Source organism: Plasmodium gonderi (assembly GCF_002157705.1).
Source record: "Plasmodium gonderi DNA, contig: Chr03, whole genome shotgun sequence".
Taxonomy (NCBI): domain Eukaryota; phylum Apicomplexa; class Aconoidasida; order Haemosporida; family Plasmodiidae; genus Plasmodium; species Plasmodium gonderi.
In genome coordinates, this window is record NW_021628927.1 from 311,234 (window position 1) to 332,593 (window position 21,360).

At 32.2% G+C, this 21,360-nt stretch overlaps 3 protein-coding genes across 3 annotated transcripts; 2 read left to right on the forward strand and 1 right to left on the reverse strand.

Moving 5' to 3' along the window:
* Positions 1-1,367: 1,367 nt before the first annotated feature.
* On the forward strand, positions 1,368-5,234 carry PGO_030550 (hypothetical protein, conserved; the record flags this gene model as incomplete). The annotated part of the gene is made up of 1 exon (XM_028686043.1): positions 1,368-5,234. The coding sequence occupies one exon, from the start codon at positions 1,368-1,370 to the stop codon at positions 5,232-5,234; it is 3,867 nt and encodes a 1,288-aa protein (XP_028541844.1).
* Positions 5,235-6,051: 817 nt separating this feature from the next.
* Positions 6,052-12,551, reverse strand: PGO_030560 (hypothetical protein, conserved; the record flags this gene model as incomplete). Its single annotated transcript, XM_028686044.1, has 6 exons — positions 6,052-6,120; positions 6,277-6,377; positions 6,589-6,715; positions 6,843-6,984; positions 7,379-12,230; positions 12,491-12,551. The coding sequence occupies 6 exons, from the start codon at positions 12,549-12,551 to the stop codon at positions 6,052-6,054; spliced, it is 5,352 nt and encodes a 1,783-aa protein (XP_028541845.1).
* Positions 12,552-15,483: 2,932 nt separating this feature from the next.
* On the forward strand, positions 15,484-20,205 carry PGO_030570 (hypothetical protein, conserved; the record flags this gene model as incomplete). The annotated part of the gene is made up of 1 exon (XM_028686045.1): positions 15,484-20,205. The coding sequence occupies one exon, from the start codon at positions 15,484-15,486 to the stop codon at positions 20,203-20,205; it is 4,722 nt and encodes a 1,573-aa protein (XP_028541846.1).
* Positions 20,206-21,360: the final 1,155 nt, after the last annotated feature.

Here is a 21,360-nt window from a genome sequence, read left to right on the forward strand (position 1 = left end):
TATATGAGTAATGCATAAAAAGCATAAACACAGATTCCTGTAAAAACAGAAATATTTTAACCAGTTAAAAGATGGTGTATTGGTTTCCTTTTTTTTTTTTTTTTTTCCTTCATTTTTTCTATTTTGTGTGAAAATTTTTGTGTAATAGTAACCTTTTTTATGTGAACTTGTTCTGCCTATAAATATGATATGTTTTATATTTACACTTTTAGTGATGATCATATGATTTTTTTTTTTTTTATAATATACTCTTCGTTTAAATCATGCAGAAGTTGTTATACCCTTTTAGGAATTCTAGCAGAGTAGAACTTTTCTTTTTTATTCCTTTAACTTTTTGATCAAGCATAAGTTAATTCTTTTCATTTCCCACTTTTTCGAGAGAGCGCACATCAGACTGTTTCCCCTCATGTCATATTTATGTATGTCGTTCAGCTTCATAACTTTTCTTTTCTTTTTCATAAATGAAAATGGGTGATAGTTTTGTGTTCTTTTGTTTATAGCTTTTAGCACCCCGCTTGTAGATCTACATGTGTATTCAGATCCACACTTGAATAAATCTACACTCTACCTTTTATTTTATTTTTAACACTTCAACATCCCCGTAGACTTAAAAAGAAAATGTGCTATCAGTCGTATTGATGCAGCATACAACTTAAAGACAAGGGAACATTACTCGCTTCTCCTGTTTTGCTTATATATTCATTCATTTATTCGTTCATTTATCTATTCATTTATTCATTCATTTTTTTTTTTTTTCTTTTAATCACGCTTCTGTAGAACATCCCCTATTTGCTCATCCGTGTGCAGGTAAAAAAAAAAACACATACGTTTTTTTCCCCATGTGCACACAGAATCCATACCTCTGTCTGTGACCCATTTCTCGTTTTAAGGAAAATAATCGTTTTGATAAATTCCAAAAGACAGACGCTTCATTCGATATCTTCCATTATGATCAAATATAGAACACCGAGTTACATATAAATATGAACAGGTACGTGTATTTATTAGAAATAATCTAAAGTCGGGAATATTTTTAATATGTGCATGTTCTATATTTTTTCCATCATAAAAAAAGACGATTTTTTTTCATTTTTCTTTTTTTTTTTTGAAGAATTTCTTGAAAAAATAAAGATTTCGAATTTTAAAGGGAAAAACTTCATTCGGAAAAAAAAAAAAAAAAAAAAAAAAAAACACGGGGAATGAGTTATGTGCATGAGAATACTGTGTGATGATATGTATGTGAATTGTCTAAATTTAAGAAATATATAAGCAGCAGAGTCTTTTTATAACCCTTACTATTGATCCCATTAATATAGGTGATTTCTACCAAAAAAGAAAAAAAAAAGAAAAAAAAACGTGGAATCAAAATGAGCAAAGAATGGGCTGATGCTCTCGAATGCAGAAGCAAAATATCCTTGGAAGATAGAAGAGAAGAGAGAGGAATAAATAACTATGAACTAATAAATGAAAAAATATTCGTGTATAGATGTAGAGTATGCCTTCTAGTGTTTACATGTGTACACTCATTTTCAAATCATGTCATAAGTGAGAACCATCGAATAAAACAGTTAGATTCATTGATGAAAGAAAAATTTTATAACTGCCTTAGATGTAAATATATCTGTTTTAGCATAGCTAAGATTATAAAACATATAGAATTGTATAATCATGGTCACAATGTTTTAAAAAAAATAAAAATGAATATGATGTACAATGGAGTAGCTTCTTGCTCCTGCAAAACCAAATGTTATACCTTTTATTCACAAAATAAGTATTGCACAAATGCAGAAAATGCTCTTTTGTGTGAATTTAAAAGCGGCACTAATTTCAGCTCGCTAGGTGAAGACAGGGACTTTAATTATGATTGTATTTATAGTCACAATCAGGACAATAGTCAGAATCACAATCGAGGCAATAGTCAGAATGATATTCCTTCAGTTGGAATTGAATACATTCCCAGTGAGGGAGAAATGTCTCCTAGAGGTAACTTCTTACCCCAAATAAACGCTCCTAACATTCTGAACCCATTTTTTCCTAGCTATGATAGCCAGTCGCACACAAACGAGGCTTTCAGCGACCATCCCATGATAGAATTCAATAGAAGGAAAACTTTGAGTTTTTTTCTGCCCATCACAGCTGAAGGGTCTGCTCAACACAAGGGACGAACCATGGAAAATGATGTTTCTGGAAGTAGAGAAGTAGGGAAAAACATCGTAGATAGAAGTGGTAGCAAAATTGTGGATACAGGTGGACTGGGAGATGAAAACATAAGTGCGAATAACCCAATGCAGGTGAACAGGATTACAAGTGAGAATAATGGCACGAGCATGAGTTGCAGTCAGGTCGGAGAACAAACGAAACTCAGCCCCATCTGCACTGATATAAACAAAATAAACAATTTTAACACCATTTTACTAAATTTAGAGGAGCAAGAAGCAAAGAATGACTCAGATAACTACAGAAGCAATGACAAAAGGAATTTATTGTTGCACATATATAAAAACAATTACAACTTGAATAATGTACAAAGAAATAATTCTTACTATCATGTAGATAACTATAATGAGAAAAAGTGCGATTCTATGGAAGAAAATGGAACTCAATTCTCTTCCTCCCATTTGACCTTGAATAAATCTAACAACTTTTCTGAAAGAAATTTTGATCCATTGAAAAATTATGCATATAATCCTTTCGAAAATAACTCCTTCAACTTATTTGAAAAGGATATGTATAACAATGTGGAGACATTCACAGATAATACCAGTTTTGATATCCATCATAGGGATCACAACAGAAGCCTAGAAAATACAACAGATATGAAGAAAAATACAAGTTCCAGGAGTATTTATAAAGATATGAAAAATGATAACTATTTGTATGCATCCAATTTTTGTAACATGGGAGGAAGTTGCAATACCCAGGGAAGGAGCAACATAAGGAGAAATTCTAAACAGAACAAGCCCCCTACTTATGAACCAATTTTCTACAACGAGAAGAACAACATCAATGATACATTTGTCTCGACATTAGAGAAAGATATTCTTCAAACCAAAGGAAAAACAAAAACAGAAAATGAAAACGAGAATACCTTTCACCCCTCTTCCATAGGAAGTGCTAGGGGGATCTCTTCATTAATCACAATATCTGAACAACAGGAAAAAGTAGCATTATACAATATTCCACCAGACCTTAGACACGATAATCGGATGGATTCAAACGTGATGCGACTGAATGGAACGCGTACAAATGGTGATATACGTAACAGGATACAAGAGGGCATGCAAAAGGAGTTTAATGAGAGTAGGGATGAGCATAAGGATCAGCACCAAAATCAGTGCGGGAATCTGTTTGGGAATCAGTGTGAAAATCAATACAAGAATGAGTATGGAAATCAGTGTGAAAATCAGTACAAGAATGAGCGTGGGAATCAATATGGGAATCTGTGTGAGAGCCAATTGAACGATTTTCAATACAAGGAGAAGACTAGCTGTTCGGATAATGTCTTAAAAAAACATCTTGGTAAAAATTTGACACTACACATGTATGACTGTCACGCGAGCAACACCGGAGATGCAGATACAGGAGTACAAAAGGGGAGCACTGTAAATGTTAAAGGCGAGAAAAAGAAGAAAAACATAGGGAGAGAAAAATACTGGGAATCTCTCAATGATTGTCTTATGTCACCAGACAATGTTACACCGGAGATATTGGAGAAGCAGAAGCCGAGTAAAGTTACCTTTACAAAAATGAATTTCACTTACAGAGAATTTAAAAATTATGAAACGTCGGGTAGTAGACAAGGAATCAAGGACATTGATTCGCTTCTTTTGGATAAATGCTGGAGATCTCAAATGGATAAAACGAGTAGTGATGTTTACAAGTGTATGAGTGGCATGAGCCAGAGTTTCCAAGGGGAAAAAAAGTATGGAGGGGTGGAGATTAATAAAGATAGCAAAATTAAGAAGATTTATGAGATTGGGAAGACTGATGAGATTGACGAGGTTGAAGGGATTTGCGAAACTGATGAGGGAAACGAAATGGACGAAAAAAGTGGAGAACCTTGTACTGACAAATTTGTGACCCTAATTGATGGTGGATTAACATATATACAAGAAGGAAGAAATAAAACAATCACTGATGCAAACAGAAAAGAGGACGAATCAGATTTACTGAATAGGTATCATATGATGGGAAGCATCTCCAGTTATTCATTCAATGACTTAATAAATGAAACTAGATACTACACAGACTTGAAAAATGAGAGAGATATGAGGTTTGTTCTTGATCGGGGTGAAAATTTTCACAGTTTTAAGAATCCCTATGACGATTTTAATTACCCCAGAAAATCCTATAATGAAGAAATAATGAAAGATGAAAATGACAAAAGAGAAAAACTCCTGAACAGAAATAGCTACTTCAATTGTGTTTCTACTAAAGACTTATATAAAGATACAAATATAGAAGCACAAAAAGACACATCAAAAATGTTAAAATGTGTAAAAAATAATGATTTGAATCTGGGTTCCTTTTCCATGGGGAATAATTTTAACTCGAACAATTTAAACGACAAAAATAGACACACTTTAGTCAATAGACAACCTGATAATACTATTGATAATTTAAATGAAATGCTTTTTAACAATATATATGAAGGACAATTTGGAGAAAAAAACGATTGTAGAACTCCTAGAGGTATTGCTATTCTAAATGAGAAAAGAAAATCCTTTATCGAAGAAGTTGGACAACTAAGAAAATCAATTGAAGATGAAGAAAAAGAAAGTAAAAATAATAAACAAAATTTTAGAACTATCAATCCTTATGAACAAAAATTTCTACGTACAAATAATTTCCAAGAAGACAGAAATAACGTTTATAAAAATGATATCATAAAAAAAGAAAATTATTTCATGAAAAGTAATCCAAGTGACACAAAAAATACATACCCTGATTTTAAACTGGTTCGAACGAATGAACCTGGTTCCTTGTGTACTCCAAATCCTGGAAACCACTTCGACAGAAGCCACTTCGAGAGAAGTTACTTCGAGAAAAGCCACTTCAATAAAAGTAACTCCCATAAGAATGACTCCGATAAGAGGAACTTTGAGAAGCATCCTTTGGACAACCATTTTAAAAACCGTTTTAATTGCTCCTATCAAGGGAAAGAAGATTCCTCAGGTGATGAGAAAAACCAGAATTTTACTTCGAACCTTTCAAAGTGGCAAAGTAAAAGGTAGTAAGTAAATTTCACACACTAATTACTATTCCATGTTTTTTTCTATTTATTTTTTATTTTTTTTTTTTTTTACACATGTCTAGTACACACTTCTTACAAGTCCATCCTTACACTTTATTGTTTTACCCCATTCGTTGCTTTAATTGTGAGAAAAATATTACTACTTTTATTTGCCATATCTGAGTGTTTTTTTTTTTTTTTTTTTTTTTTTCTTCTTTCTCATTGACCATTTCTAAATCATGATCAAATACATTTCCACGTTCTAAAGCCGTATATAAAAATTTAAAATGCAATTAATTATCAAGTTTCTTAAATGCCAATTATGCCAAAAAATAGTACCAAAAAAAAGGAAAAAAAAAAGCGTACTTATTTTTGTATGGATTTTTTTTTTTTTTATTTTTAATTATTAGATCATAAAAATTGAAAAACACAACATTATGAATAAGTAAAAACAGACAAATAAATATATTTTAACTTATGCAAAAGGTATGATGGGGAAAACGTTTCACTAAAAAGGTTAAGGGAACAACATGCACATGTGCAGATATATATGTGGCACAAAAAGCATATCACCACGCATGTGTATCGTTGCGTAAATGAAAACAACCCAACGAAAGGAGAAACCATGTCGGTTCACAATAACTATTGCGAAAACATGAAAATTAAAAAAAAAAAAAAAGAAAAAATGAATGAATAGTGAATGAATTAGTGAACGAATTAACGAATGAATTAGTGAACGAATTAACGAATGAATTAGTGAATGAATGTTAGGTGATAAGTGATGAATGAATGAGGTACAACCAACCAAGTTCTGCAAATCAGTGCACGCCTGAGTCATTTTCTGATCTCATCATCTGTTCCCTGACGTAACTTATCAACACAGAAAGCTGCACAGAGGAGGAGGAGGAGGAGAAAAAAAAAAAAAAAAAAAAAAAAGGGTCATGTGGCAATTGGGCGATTGTTAAAATGAATAAAAATGTTTGAAATAGAACAACTATATATTTCACAACTCATAAGACGATCAATGGTACACATTTCTATACCTTCCTTGTCTTCGAATTTTGATACATCCTGTGCATTTCCTCAACATCCTCAAGAAATTTATTTAAGACCCTTTTGAATTCGTCCTTGTAATATATACCCTCTATGAAAAAAGGGGGGAAGAGAAAATGAAATATTATCATTTTTTTTTTAAACTTTTCCTCCAAATTGCTGTTTGGCCATATGTTTCCAATTTATTTGTATTATCAATGCATTACAGCCACATTGCCACTTTTCCGTGACATCGGTTCTTCACACATATAAATATATATATATATATACATATATATATATATATATATATGTATATATACCTTTTTTGAGAACGGAATAAATAAAGCTCAACAAGCGATGGCAAAATTTAAAATCGTAAGGGGGGGCACAGTAAGTCAGGGTTTTTATTATGAACAACCTGATTAGGGATTTGTCCAGCAGATGCACCTAATATGTTGGAAATGGCCATTCAAAAAAAAAAAAAAAAAAAAAATTTTACCCATATATGTATATATACATGCGCATGTGTGGCATACACAACGCACGCACGGATGGCGATACAAATGCTTTTTACCATGGACTTAATGATTTTCAGCACGTAGCAAAACATATTTTCAAATCTAATAAAATAGACAAAAAACAAAATGAGGTTTTCCCGCAGATAGACATATTCTTCTAGGGCGTTCTCCTTTTCTATTATATACGTATACAACTCCCTGAAAAAGAAAAGAAATATATATATATATATGCGATTGTATAGACCATATGACATCTGGAGAAGGCGTCACCACCGACACTATACTACCATGTGGCAACATAAATACTTGCGGAATTTTGCACAAGGAATCCAGAAAAAGCAAAAATCATAAAACATGATGCGATAAAGAATGATGCAACAAAGCACGATGCAATAAGCACGATGCAATAAGCACGATGCAATAAGCACGATGCAATAAGCACGATGCAATGAGCACGATGCAATGAGCACGATGCAATAATACATGATGTAATGAAATAAAATGTACACGCGTAGAGATGGGCGTAATGGACAAAAACGCTGACGATAATTTTCCCAGCCCGCCCCCATCCTTTTTATTGGGCAAGCCATACTTCAAAAAATGCAGAGCGAGATGCCTCTTTTGTGGGTACTTATCAACAATGTGCTTGAGGAGAATTAATTTTGGATATATTAAATTAATATGTGAAGAATTAAGATGGTCGTACACATGATTATAGACATATTTGTAAATTATTGATGCTGCTAAGTTACTGTTCACTCTGGCCAATAGGAGTTTATCTTTAGTTGAGTCAGAATAGTTCCCATGCATAATATGATATATATGATATATTTCATTTTGTGTATATTTGAGGAAATTGTTATAGGATATTCTAAATTTTTGAAATAATTTGTAAAAATAATATTTTTTCTTTTTATTTATTTTATTTATTTTTAATTTCTTTTGGGTTTTGACATTTTTAAAAATGCTACTTTTTACTTCATCACATGACATAATCTCTGTTCTCAGTTCAATGATATCATCTGCATACTTGACATTGTTCATTATGTCTGTATAATTCGCTTGATGACTTAGTGGTAGTAGCATTTCTCCTGTGGAATTTTTCAATTCTGATGATTCTATAATATTTGTTTTGCTACAACCATTTAATGTATCCTTCGTAGATTCAGGATTTATATTCTCAACCTTTTTTATTTCATCATTTTGAGATAGCCAATTTTTATATTTCTCCCTTGATGAATTTTCTTGTATCGTTGTGAAAAATCCAATTTCTCCACTTTCAGCAAAGTCTTCCTTGTTGTTAACTATCTCAAGCAGAGAAGTCTCATTTACTTGTTCTATTTTTGCTAGCGCATTTTCACTACTTCCATTTATTTTGTTATTATTCTCATGCTGTGCTAATCCATTAGGATAAGGAGGAATTCTCCTCATTTGGCAATCATCATCCGTCTCTTTTCTCTTAGCGTCTTCGGTCATATTTTCCATATGAGAAATCCAACGACTTTTTTCTGTTATGTTAAAAAATTGCTCTTTTTCTGAGACATCTAGATGCGTTTTCTCCTTTTCTGAATCCACCTGTTGTTCTTCCCCCTTATCACTATTTACAAACTCGACCTTATTTATTTCTCGCTTGCTCATATCACTGCTGGTTTGAACTGCTTCTGCCTCACCTACGGCATCATCCAGCGCAGATTCGTCCAAAAATCGACGTCTCTTTTCAGTTGATGTTTTGCTATTTTCCTTTATGTAATCACTTCCTCCCTTTAGTATAGATTTGGTTTTTCCTGTTTCTTTTTTCATTTTGCAGAATTGTTTGTATGTTCTTTTGCCTTTTTTCTTTTGTCCCCCTGCGTTTTTGTGTGCACTTTCATTCGTTTCTGATTGCAGGCTTGTATCGTCTTCCATGGGGTCATCCTCCCTATCGTGGTCGCGCTGGTAGTCGCGCTGGTTGTCGCGGTTACAGTTGTAATCACAGTCGCCATATTCATCATATTCGCCATATTCGTCATATTCGCCATATTCGCTATATTCGTCATGTTCTCCATTTTCCTCTCCATCTTCTTCGTCACATTCGTCACATTCGTCACATTCGTCACATTCGTCATATTCGTCATCTTCCTCCTCCTGCTCCGCTTCCTCTTCGTCAACTTCGTGTCCGCCCTCGTCCAACGCAGAAACCGTGTCGTCATAAACATTAAAGTATGCACTGGAGTATTTCCTAGAGTCAAGATCTCCTCTGTTCATGATGAGGGAAGAATAATAGTGACTGTACACATACTCATAGGGGGAATAAGTAGTTAAGAAGATTAGCACTTTTCCGTATATTTTGTACATATTATTAGAAAAAAGCTGATTATTCGTAACATAAATATTTATAATATTATTAATGAATAAGATATCTCTCATATGAATAATTGGCATTTTTTCTGCATAGATATTTATCCTAAGAAATTCTTTATTATAATTAAAATCTCTGTTTCCATATTGTGACGCTGAGGGTAGTAAAAATTCGCTATCTGCATCTCTTGTATTTCCTGTCCTTGTTTCAGATGCATTATTATCAGAATTTGCATTCGATAAGAAATCATCGGATCTGATTGCACTATAAATTTCGTTACTCATTTTCTTACCACTCTGATTTGATCTATTCGTTTGATTTTCATTCATTTCAGTATTTCCATTACTATGATCAATTTTTCTCTCCTTCAATATATTATCAAGGCTACTATCAATGAAGCTACTTCTTCCATTGTACTCTTCGCCACTTGGAGTTATATTCTCTCTTCCATTATTTACTTCTTCTATATTTGGAAAACATTTATTCTCATCTGTACTTGCAGAAGGGAATAACCTAGGAGGTGTGCAATCGCCTTTTCCATGTGTTACCTCCTCACCACGTCTACATACTTTATCCAAATTACTTCTATTAATATCCGAAAAATTGGAGTTGAAATCTGTGTCTTCTGTGCGATGGTAATAGGGAGAGAACTTTTTCTTACTTTTGTATAAATCTTCTGAGATCATTTTTTCTTCTTTTTTCTTTTTTTTTTCATTTTTATCACCCTTATTGCATTTTTCATGTTCTATGTCCTCAGCGGCTAATGAAAAAGCCTCGCGCAGGTTGCTATGAGCTAGTGTTGTTGTAGACCCTCGATTCTTCTTCAGATCACGACAACGATGATTACTTTTCGAATCAAACAAGTATGTGGAATCAAACAATAACAATTTGTTTCCGTTGAATGTTTTCAAAATTTTCAATATAGAATCATGCAAATTGAGAATATCATAATGGTTTATATCCATAGATCCCTTATTCCTTGCCATGTATATATTTCTAAAAGTATTGTATAGTGCACTATAATTATGTAAATTATTAATTTTATAACTTAAAAAGGTGATGCTAACTTCATTTTCTACGACTTTTGTGAAATAATTATTGATTGTTCTATGTATATTGATATCTTTATAGAGAATATAGAGACACAAATATTGTGATAATCTTCTCATACTATTATCATTATTGTTCCTGTATATATATTCAAGTATTAATTGTGCATATATGTACGAATTTTCGCTAATGCATATATTTTTGCATATACTTAAAATTGATTCTTCCTCTTCTGGTTCTTCTAAAAGAAGAAATTTCTGTATTTCTTCACTTATTCTAAGTGTGAATACATTAAAATTACTTGTATACGTAGCAATGTTATTATTTTCTTTATCATCGAAATAGTACTTATTAACAAAGTCTTCATAAAGACACGACAAAAATGGGTCTAAATATCTGTCCCCATATAATTTTAGTATTTCTTTTACCACATATTTACTGCTTAATATCTTCCAATAAAAGGATGGTGGTTTCCATGCATACATTTCTCTATACTCGTCCATGAACTTGAGTAACTTTCTAGTTTCGTATTTTGTGGACAAGAAGTCACAGAGGGCTTTGTATAAATGTTGCAAATCGTTGCATTCAATGGAGTCTCTCCTCCTGTTCCCCTTTTTTTTGTGCCTTCTTTTGTGGTACTTACCTCGCTCTCTTTCGTGTCTTTTTTTGCGCCGTCTATTGTGCACCCTTTTAAGCCATTTTTCATGCCCCTTTTTAAGCCGTTTTTCGTGCACCTTCTTGAACTCCCTTTCGTGTAGTTTTTCTCCACACAATTTTTCCCTTCTTCTGCCACTTCTTTCGCTTAATGCACCTCCTGCACTCCTTTCGATCACTTTGCGTCCGCTGTTTTCCTCAGTTCTCTTCCTAGCCTCCAAATCTACGTACCCCCCCAAGCACAATCCCAATTTTTGCGGAAACTGACATTCCTCCTGTGAGTCATAACTGTAAGTATCTCCCTCTGGAACTAATGGAATGTCACAAATTTGTTCATAATCCATATGATGATCCATCTCACTGCTGATATTCAGGTGATCATCAAGAGGGTTATTTCTCCTAGTTTGCATACTCACCGTTGTGTTTTTCCCCTCTTTTTGTGTACTAAAACTGTTTTGTCTTCCTTTTAGATTTATATGTACATTTGCTTTAATTGGAAATGGGATGAAATTTTTTTCTGTTACAAGTTTTCCATCTTCGATTCTCGTTTTTCTCAAAATATTCTTTTCGTCTAGAAATGATTGTCCGTTTACAACAGAGGAATGATGTTTTTCCAATTTTATGGTTCCTCTTTTCATTTCACTGTTTTTTTGCTCGTTTTGATTCATAACACTTTCGCCATCACTGTATATCCATTGATAATCATTGTCACAATCATTTAGAAGTATAACATCTTCCTTGTCAGCATTTTTTCCAAAGTTTTCCGTGTTTCTAACATTTGACGAAATGAAAAATTTGTTATAATAGCAGAAGAGATAATTTATATATTTATTTTTTTCTTCAATTTTATTATTAGTTCTATTTTTCTCACTATTTGTTCTACTAGTATGACAACTTTGTATCCGTTCCCTCGTTTTCAAATGTGTAATTTTCTTAACAATTTTGTATACTTTTTTTTTTTCCTTCATTTCCCTTTTTTTTTCTTCATCCTTGTCATTTTTAGCTCTCTTTTTTGTTAGCACATCAATGTCGTTTAAATACTTTGTCAAAATTAAGCATAGCCAAGAATAACCAACATAGTTTTCTATTAGTTCATTTACTAAGAGTCTGTTAATATTTTTTATTATTATAAAATCTCCTTCATCAAAGTTGTAATTCACTGTGGTTTCATCTGTACACAAAGAAAATTCATTCATTTGCATCGTTTCATTATTTTTTTCTTTTCTGTTTTTTCCTTCATTCGTCTCTTCGGATCCTGCCTTTTTCGAATTTTCATAATTTTTTACAAATTCAAAATTGTCATTCTTAACGCAGAAAAAGAGATAGGAACAAAGTCTTTTCAAAATTAAAAATATGTCATCGTCTAAAATTGCATCTGCCTCTTTAAGGAAGTCAATATCCTCTACAAAAATTTGAGTCGTTGTGACGGGGGGAGGAAAAAAAAAAAAAAAAAAGATATTAATGACATGTCAGTTGTGATGAAATGGTACAAGCAACCGGTGCTTGCATATTGGTGTTCTTAATCATATTTTTTCACAGAGGATTTGCAAAAACGAAAATGTGTGCAGGCATACCACCACATACACAAGTGGGATAACATCATCACAGAATATTATGTGGGAGCTGCCAAAACAGTGAAGTTCAAAATTGTCAAGTAATTACCTTTAAATTGGTTGAAGGAACAATTACTTAATCTTGTGCATTTTTTCTTCTTTTTCATCATGACTTTTTTTTTTTTTTTTTTTTTTCTAAGCAGTGGAAAAGTTGATTCTTGGTGACATTCAAAAAGGATTTATATAAAAGAAGGTTACGGAGGTGCACTCCCTGAAGGGTTTAACGAATTTGTAAGCTTTAAAAAATGGAGACAAAAAAAAAAAAAAAAAAAAAAAAAAAAAAAAATGTGTTGAAGGCGTCATGTGTAACTCTTTTCCCCTCATTATGTATTGGTCTATTTTTCCAGTGACAACAAACAAATTGTCTTTGCTTCCCTTAAATTAGAGCATGGTATTATGTTAGTGTGATAGTATGACAGTATGATATTATGATAGCATGATAATATGATTGCATGATAATATGATTGCATGATATATATTTTTTTTTATTCCTTGTTCATTCTAGTATATCTGATTAGATGAATCGAAATGATCAGAACAAAAGAACGTGATGCATATATATATATACACCCCTAAACGGATGCGCACGGAAAATCTTTCTGAACATTTAATACATTTTATAATTCACCAAAAAATGGATACTCTTGTAAGGACATCTTCTTATCAGATATTAATTTACTACTAATTATTTTGTGCATGCATTGGGGTTATCCATGTAAAGACGCATACACACAGAGAAGCAGGGTGTGTGATATGTCAAAAATGGATGATAAATAGAATGTGTACATTACAAGAGTAGATAAATGGAATACGAATCTGTCATTTTATGGCTTCTATCTAATGAGATTTTTTCCTCAAATTGTCAAATAAGGCGTGACAGGTGGTATCAAACCAACAGAAGAGGTTGTGATGATGTTGGTTGAGTGTAAGCATATGGAGATTCATTTAGTGCTTCTTAATTTAAAAAAAAAAAAAAAAAAAAAAAAAGGGAAACAATCTTTATGAAGAAAAAAAATGCAATAAAATTAACTTGTAAAAATTGTTGACATGTAAAATTTGTATCAAATGCAACACATTAATGCGATAAGCCAACTTTTAATTTTTCTATCCTCATAAAAAAGTCAATGTACGCATGCGTATGTACAATTCGCATATTTACGCTCTTACCTATGTTTAACTGGTGCATATGTAATACATCCTCATGTACATTAAAAATGTTGTGATATATTATTTCACAAGTGCACATTTTAAAAAAAAAAAAAAAAAGAAAAAAAAAATAACGGCCCAAACGTATACCATTAAATATGCATAGGATAAGGAAGAGTAAATTTTTCCATTTAAAAAATTTGAATATATTATAACGTAAAACACAAGTATCACAGAAAAACTGCTTAAGTGAAAAAAAAAAAAAGAAAAAAAAAAAAAAAAAAATTCATGCTAATTTGGTCTGAATGGAATAAAATAACATGTCGTATTTTTTTTCCCAGTGTGTATGTTCATTTAAAATTTCGTTTTTCTTTTTCTTTTTCTTTGTCCTTTTTTGCAAATTTTAATGTATACACAAAAGGAAATTTTGTTGAACGCAAAACTGCGAAAAGTAAAATACACACTCTCCCGTTTGTTTTTAAGTGTGCGCGTTTTTAAGACTTTGTAAATTTGCGAGTTAGCCAAATTGTCGTTACGCCCCTTTGCAGTTACACTATTTTTTTGTTGCGCCATTTTTTAGTTGCACCATTTTTTTGTCAGACCATTTTTTTGTTAGACCATTTTTTTGTTAGACCATTTATTTGTCAGACCATTTATTTGTTAGACCATTTTTTTGTTAGACCATTTATTTGTCAGACCATTTATTTGTTAGACCATTTTTTTGTTAGACCATTTTTTTGTTAGTCCATTTTTTTGTCAGACCATTTTTTTGTTAGACCATTTATTTGTCAGACCATTTATTTGTCAGACCATTTATTTGTTAGACCATTTTTTCATTTTGTATTTCCCTACTTCTCAACTTCTCCGTTGGGTACCCCGCCCATTTTAAACAAACAAAAAAAAAAAAAGAAAAAAAATACAGCACACATGCAAACATTTTGATCAATTTGACCAATTTGAAACTTTTTCAATTTCTTGTTGCCTTTTCGATATCCTGTTGCCTTTTCTATATCCTGTTGCCTTTTCTATATCCTGTTGCCTTTTCGATACCCTGTTTCCACTTCTATACATTTCTCCAGAATAGGAATGGAAATTTTTTAAGGGACGCAATGAGAAAAAATGTATTTCCCCCTGTGACATCCGCTTTTACTTTATTTTCAAAAAACACTTGTGCAACAAGCAGGCATTTTCCCCTGTCTCACCGTGTTCTTAAATGTTTTCCATTTGATGGGAATTTACAACATTCACAAACGTAAACATATGCACATACACACAAACATACATATATATATTTGTATGTATGTATACACACATTCATATATTCTCATCAATTTACACTTTTTTTTTTTTTTTTAAAGGCAATAGGGTAATGCCACTTTTCGTCCCCTTTAATATGTCAATTTTTTTTCCGTATTCAACTTAGTAAACCTTAAAAAGGTTTTGTGTGTGTACACTTACATTCTGTCTTCTTATATACGTGTATATAAACTGAGTGGTAGAAGTGTACAAGGGGTCCAAAATACATACATGTGTACCAATTGGGGGTCATTTTCTTTTTTTTTTTTTTTTTTTTTTAACCATTAAGTAGTTGTGTACCCTTATATGTAATCAGAAGCGCTTTTCGATCCACCCCTGCTCACATTTTGAGGAATAACAGAAATTCCACGTACACCAAATAGGCACACAAATAGACATAAAAGTTCGGCACACTAATAGACATAAAAGTTCGGCACACAAATAGACATAAAAGTTCGGCACACTAATAGACATAAAAGTTCGGCACACAAATAGGCATAAAAGTTCGGCACACTAATAGTCTATCGCCCCTTGCACTAGCCACAACTTGGACGAAGAGTGTAAATTGTATAAAGGTGTATTCAACTTAGCACAAAACAGATGGGTACCATAAATAATTTGAAGGATGTACACAATATAAGTGGAATTAATTACACGAATGAACATGATGCAGGGTCTCATAATAATGGGTTCAATATGGAGAGAATAAAAAGGGAATACATGCCAAATAACGATACAAATATGAAAGCATTCCATTCGGTAAACTTTGATAACAACGTTTACACTAAACAAGATGATGAAGAAGTGGCTGAGGGGGATCAAAAGATGAAGGAAAAAAACTCCTTATGTCATTCCGTTGAGATGGGGAATATCATTAATGAAGCTGTTAATGCGAGTGGGAATGGTGATAATAATCGAAACGGTGCAAAAGTACAGGGTGACAACCCTAGTAGCGACAATGCCAACGAGATAAGCTCATTCTTCAATTCCAGTAAATTCAAAATTAAAAAAATAAAAGAGACACACAGTATCAGTGCAGATTACGAGAAAAAGAAAAATCTAACAAGCATTTTGCCATTTGATAAGATCGTAGAAAAATATGAAATTCAAAATATGTTTCCACAAAATAAAGTTCACGATTTATATAATCATCAAAATGTGTATGATGAAAAAATAAAGGGCAAGGAAAATTATAACACAATGATGTCATTAAATGGCTATAAGGAGAATACTCTAATGAACAAAGGGTGCAATGTGGACCCATCTAATGTATCTCTTCTCAATGCATCCAAAGGTAGCATGTTAATGCATGTTAGAAATCTTCAATGTAAGGCTAATATCAATTCTAGTAATGTTGATAACTCGAAGAAGACAGAGGAAAGACATATTTTAAAGGACATTGGAAAGATTAGTCATGACCCTGCCAATGATATGAATATTGTATCGAATCATCAAAATGATTCCAGTGATGCAGCTAAAATGAACAACGTAGTAGTAAAGGAACAAACTAATCAGAATTCCAACCACAGGATTGAGAAAAATGAGAGTGTGGGAGCCAAATCTAACAAATGTGAAGAGAATGAACAGTGTAATAAAAACAATTTATTCGAAGTATATGATTATAAAAAGAATAAAAAAGTTATATACTATTCAGTGAAAAATCATTATGATCCTAGAAAAGAAATGAATAAAAGAGAAAGAGAAAATTATTCAACATATGGAAGTAATATATACGAAGATGATATTTATGATTACTTGCTACACCAATATGAAAAAAATTATAGTCAGTCATTTGAGAATGGATATATGAACAAGTCATATTCTCAAATTGAAAGAAATGAATTTTTATTAAATCAAATAAGTATACATAGAAATTCAATTGATATCAAAAGAAATAGAAATAATAGTATTGCCTATAACACAGAACAGAAAATGAAGACAAATAAAAGTAGCAACACAGAAATGGACAATATGAAACATAATAATAATAATAATAATATTCTTCAATATAGAGAACCAGGTTATAAATGCAACCAAACAGATATGGGAAAACCAGAAAATGTAGATGGAACCAAATTGTTCCTTAAGAGTAAGGATGATAACTCTGAAATGAATAGCGATGAGGATATAACTCCATTAAATGGAAGAGAAATTAATACGTATCAAACAAGTATGGAGATTTCTAATTTATGTGATAATGATATTATGGATTTATACAAAAGCGTAGGCGAACTTTATACTCCAAGACCAAAGTTGTTTATTTGCACTTCTAGGGATAGTATAGATTCAATAATTGATGAAAAGTCCCGTGAAAATATATCCACCCACTTTGGAACATCGTCCCATTCTAATGTTAACCTTCAAATAAATAAGGAATTGAAGAAGATCTTCAAAAGAATGAAACACAAAAGTACAGTTGTTATCAGTAACGTAGGCTTGAAAACAGGATCATCCACCTTTTCTAATTACATTATAAACAGAAGTGATAAGAACAATTTCCCTGTCGGATTCTATGAAGAGAGGAATACAATATATTCTTACATAATGACGAATAAGAACAAAATCAATTACGTTTATCTGGACTATAACAAGTTGGCACTGAATGAAGTTGATGAGTTCGAGGACAGTGTTAGCAGCAGGGGAAGAAGTGATATCAAGAGAAAAAACACCATTCGAAATACCACTCGGGGAAAGAGTACGAGCAAAGAGAGATGTAATAATAAAGAAAGGTGCAATAGTATAGGAAGAAGCAACTACGAAGATATGGAGAACCTGGATCAAATAAACAAATTTGTCACGATTTCATTTTATCTCTCGAATATCATAATTTTTCACATTAATAGCCAGAACTTTTCTAATGCTTTCGGTTTGTTAGCACAATATTACGACATCGTTAAGCGCATTAGAGAGAGTATCAAGAGAAGAAAGGAAAAACAAGAGGAGCGAGAGAAAGGAGTGGAATCGAAAGGGGGAATTGATAGAACCGAAAGCACAAGTCGACAGAGAAAGGGAGACAATGAAAGCCAAAGCAGTGAAAGTGCGTCGCTCATGTCAAAATCAGACAGTGATGAAAACTCCAGAGATGATAAGTTAGTCGAAGATAATTTTTGCGTCCCATATTTTGTGTTCGTGCTGAGGGATGTGACCAGAGAGAAAGAAACGGGATCAGAACAGCTGGAATCAGCTGAGCCGCAAAAATTGAAATCGGCTAAGACAGAAAGGTGGGAATCAACGGCGACAAAAAAGCTAGAATCAGCTGGGACGGAGAAGTGGAAGTCGGCCAAATCGGAAAATTGGTCACATAATTTGTCACATAATTTGTCGCATAATTTGTCACACAATTTGTCACACAATTTGTCACACAATTTGTCACACAATTTTTCAGAAAATCAATTACGCAATTATGACGAAACGCATGATCAAGGCGATAGTCACAACGCACGCGCTCAGCAACACCTGAATGACTTGATAGAAAAAATAGAAAATCAAGTGGTACAAAAAAAGGTCAAGTGCTTCTTAAATTTTTTGGCGAAGAAGAGCTTGTTTTATTTGCCACCCCCAGGAGAGAAGAACATGAAAGAATATGCAACAGAAATGAGGAAAATAAAAAAAGAATTGTTCATAAATGGAAAGAGCATAGATAATATGTACCCCAACAATGGCATATACATATACAAATACGTAAATATGTTAATATACACAATAAATAATAATATATTTTATAGTCCAAATTATTTAAAAAAACAAATGGAATTATTTGAGTGTAAAATGCTATATAATGTATTAACAGAAAATTTTCTTTTCCAGGTAAGAAAAAAAATCGAAAACAAATTGCCAATAAAGCCAAACTTATTTCTAACCCTAATAAATGAACTAAAAATAGAATTTATGTTAAGTTTTGAAAATATGTGCATAGGAAATGCAAATATGAAAAGAAAATATAAAAATCAGCTATGTCACAATATAGACATGATTATATTAAAAGCGTATAAGGAAAATATAGCCTACAGCTGTTTTACCTTTTTTAATATTATAGAGAAAAAAATTAGTAAATTACAAATATATGATAAAATTAGTGAAAGACAGTATGAACATTTTGATCAGCTCAGAAATGACATTGACAATATAAATGATAAAACTATTGATAATCTTATATATAACGAAATATTAAGCATAAAGAAAGAGGAAATATTTACCTATTTTATCAAAACATTTTATAATGACCTTGCGTCTGAAAGATGTCTAACGGTCCCACGTGTATCAAAAGAAAGGGAAATTCAATATGAATATGAAAAAGAATGCCATAAAAAGACAGGGAAAAAAAATAATTATAATTCTGATTCGACCATAGATCCTGATCAGTATCACGGTACAGTGGATCGTCAAAGGAGTAGGAGAAGTTTAACCAGTATGCATACAAGTAGATCTTCCTTTCATTTAGATCAGGGAAACAAATGTCGTAATGAGAAATCTATGGACAACAGGGAAAGAGATTATTCCTCCATTTCCTCTGCCTCTTCTCCATCCCAAACGTCATATCCAAATAACAGCGTAGAAAAAGGAGTAAAAAGAAAAGAACATAAATCGTTTGATCCATGGAATAAAGAAAGACATTCCGCGAATACAGATACAGATGAGAGCTATCATCATTACACTGGGCACACTTATCAAAAAGAGAAATCAAAAGATGTCAGTTGCCGTGGAAAAATAAAGGAGCATCATGGTGACAATTGCCACGATGATAACAATGAAGAGAAGACAAAGAAATACTCCAAGAAATGTCTTAAAAAATATAAATCTGATGCATCATTGCAAAAGGGACAAAGGACAAAAATTCTCACACAGCACGAAGAAAATAATATCTCCAAAAAATATCACAGTGTTGATTATAGGAATGCATTTCATGAAGGAATTTATAAAAGCGAGGGAAGGATGTCCAATAAGATCGAATTAAGAAAACCTAGTGGGATATTGGCAACTGAAGAGGAGGAAAACTCGGCATATTTTAATAAAACAAACGAATCCCCTCCTGTAGAAAAAATGAAAGGTAAGAAAAATAATGGGAAAAAAAAGATAAGTTTTACAGATGAGAAAATATTTAGTATGAATCAAAATGGGGAACAATTAGATATGGATGAAGATGACAAGGACAGTAACATAACTTTTATCAAAAAAAAATCTTCAAATACTTTACAGGGAAGCCATGAGAAAATACAATTTATTGAAAAGGTGCAAGTTGAAGATAATAAAGTAAGTAATTCGAACGATACCAAGAAAAAAAAAAAAAGCACTTGTTTGCCTAGGGTCAAATCAGGGAAGTAGAAATTGTATCTGCAAAATTATTATATTTGTACTTTCCAAAATTTTGATCACTCGAATTTTTTTGTGCCCCTATTTTTCCATTTATATTGCAAACATCATTGTGCCTTGTTAGATTTAGTTTGAAGCTTGTTTCTCCCCTAGAATTGTTAACGTAAAGAAACACACAGTTCATGTATCACTACCGTGTCTTATATGCTCTGCAAATTGTTCCACCTATTTGAAATATTATCTATGATGTTTTTTCCATTTTGTTATTCTGCCACTGTTGCGCTTTAAATTTTTTTCTTTTTTTTTTTTTTTTTTTCAAGTTTCCTTTTTACATTTACCTCCCAATGTATCAATATCATTCGAGAGTGCGTAGCAACAAATCCCCATTTTTTCCCCATGTTCCTATTGAATTTTTATTTGTTCATGCCCATAATTGCTGATGTGGCTAATTCTTCATATATTTATATTTATGAAGCCCCTGTTTTTTGTTTTTTGTTTTTTTTCTTTCCCCCACATTCGTGTACATAGGGATATTAATATAAGTAAACAAAAAATGGATGTATAAAGTAGACATGATGCTTTTCATTTTTTCTTTTTCCTTCTTCTCCTTCTACTTCTCCTTCACCTTTTCCTTTTTTTTTTGTATATTTTTAAATGTTTAAAACTGTGGACCAGTAAAGGGTCCTATAAATGTTGCAAAAGTTCATAGTTTAAATTGTGCGATGAATTTTATTTCGCATCCTTGGTGGAAAAATGCTAATTTTGCAGCGGTAGTAGCACAAATATTTATAAAAAATAAAATAATTTAAAAAAAAAAAAAAAAAAAAATTGTTCACCCTTGGCGAGAATATAGATGATGCAGTAAAAAAAAAAAAATGCAACAACATCACAACCATGTGTTTTTTTGTTGTCTAATCGGATTGGTAAGTTCAAAATAATGGATAACAATTCGGAAAAGTGTGCAGAGAAATTATCATTCCGTTTTTGTACTGAGAAAGGGGAGTGAGTAACATCTGGACCAAAGTGGATGAAAAAAAAATGTATAATTAGGAGTAATGTTCATAAGGGGAAAAAGTGTTTCACCCTATCGCATGACTAGGGGCAGATGGGGTATGCATATACATTTACATATTTATGCACTCGACTGATTATTCACTGACCTGATTA